At 34.7% G+C, this 412-nt stretch overlaps 1 protein-coding gene across 1 annotated transcript in view; it reads right to left on the bottom strand.

Annotated features, from left to right (window-relative positions):
* The window catches only part of LOC119588615 (ATP-binding cassette sub-family B member 6, mitochondrial-like), a 14,448-nt gene that overhangs the window by 1,694 nt on the left and 12,342 nt on the right, over window positions 1-412 (bottom strand). The window contains exon 13 of the mRNA XM_037937255.1: window positions 163-284. Coding sequence (XP_037793183.1) covers window positions 163-284 — 122 coding nt within the window. The remainder of the gene's footprint in view (window positions 1-162; window positions 285-412) is intronic.

Genomic DNA, 412 nt, shown 5'->3' with positions numbered 1-412 from the left:
GAAAACCCAAATATCCTGCAGCTATGGGTTAAAGATTGTTCTAAACAATATAAACACACATTACTGAAAAGAAAAATAAGACAAAAGTTCAAGCTCTACAAGTCCATCATTTGTGTACTTCATTAGAACCAATACAAACAGTACAATTGAATTCCAACTCACCTTCCTCGTTCTACAATCTCCCCATCTTGCAGAACTAGAATTGTGTTCGCATGAATTATGGTGGACAGGCGATGGGCAACAATAATCACTGTTCGGTCAGTACAAACTTTTTGTATTGCAGCCTGAAAAATTTGAAGTTGAGTAGGCACAAGAAATTTTACAATATTCAAATATTTACACATTTGCCTCATGAATACCTTAATCCCTAAGAAAAGAGGAAATGCATTTGTCAAAGTCTTAAGTTCTTATG

This window comes from Penaeus monodon, chromosome 24 (genome assembly GCF_015228065.2).
Source record: "Penaeus monodon isolate SGIC_2016 chromosome 24, NSTDA_Pmon_1, whole genome shotgun sequence".
Taxonomy (NCBI): Eukaryota; Metazoa; Arthropoda; class Malacostraca; order Decapoda; family Penaeidae; genus Penaeus; species Penaeus monodon.
This window is presented reverse-complemented; position numbering and strand designations above follow the sequence as displayed.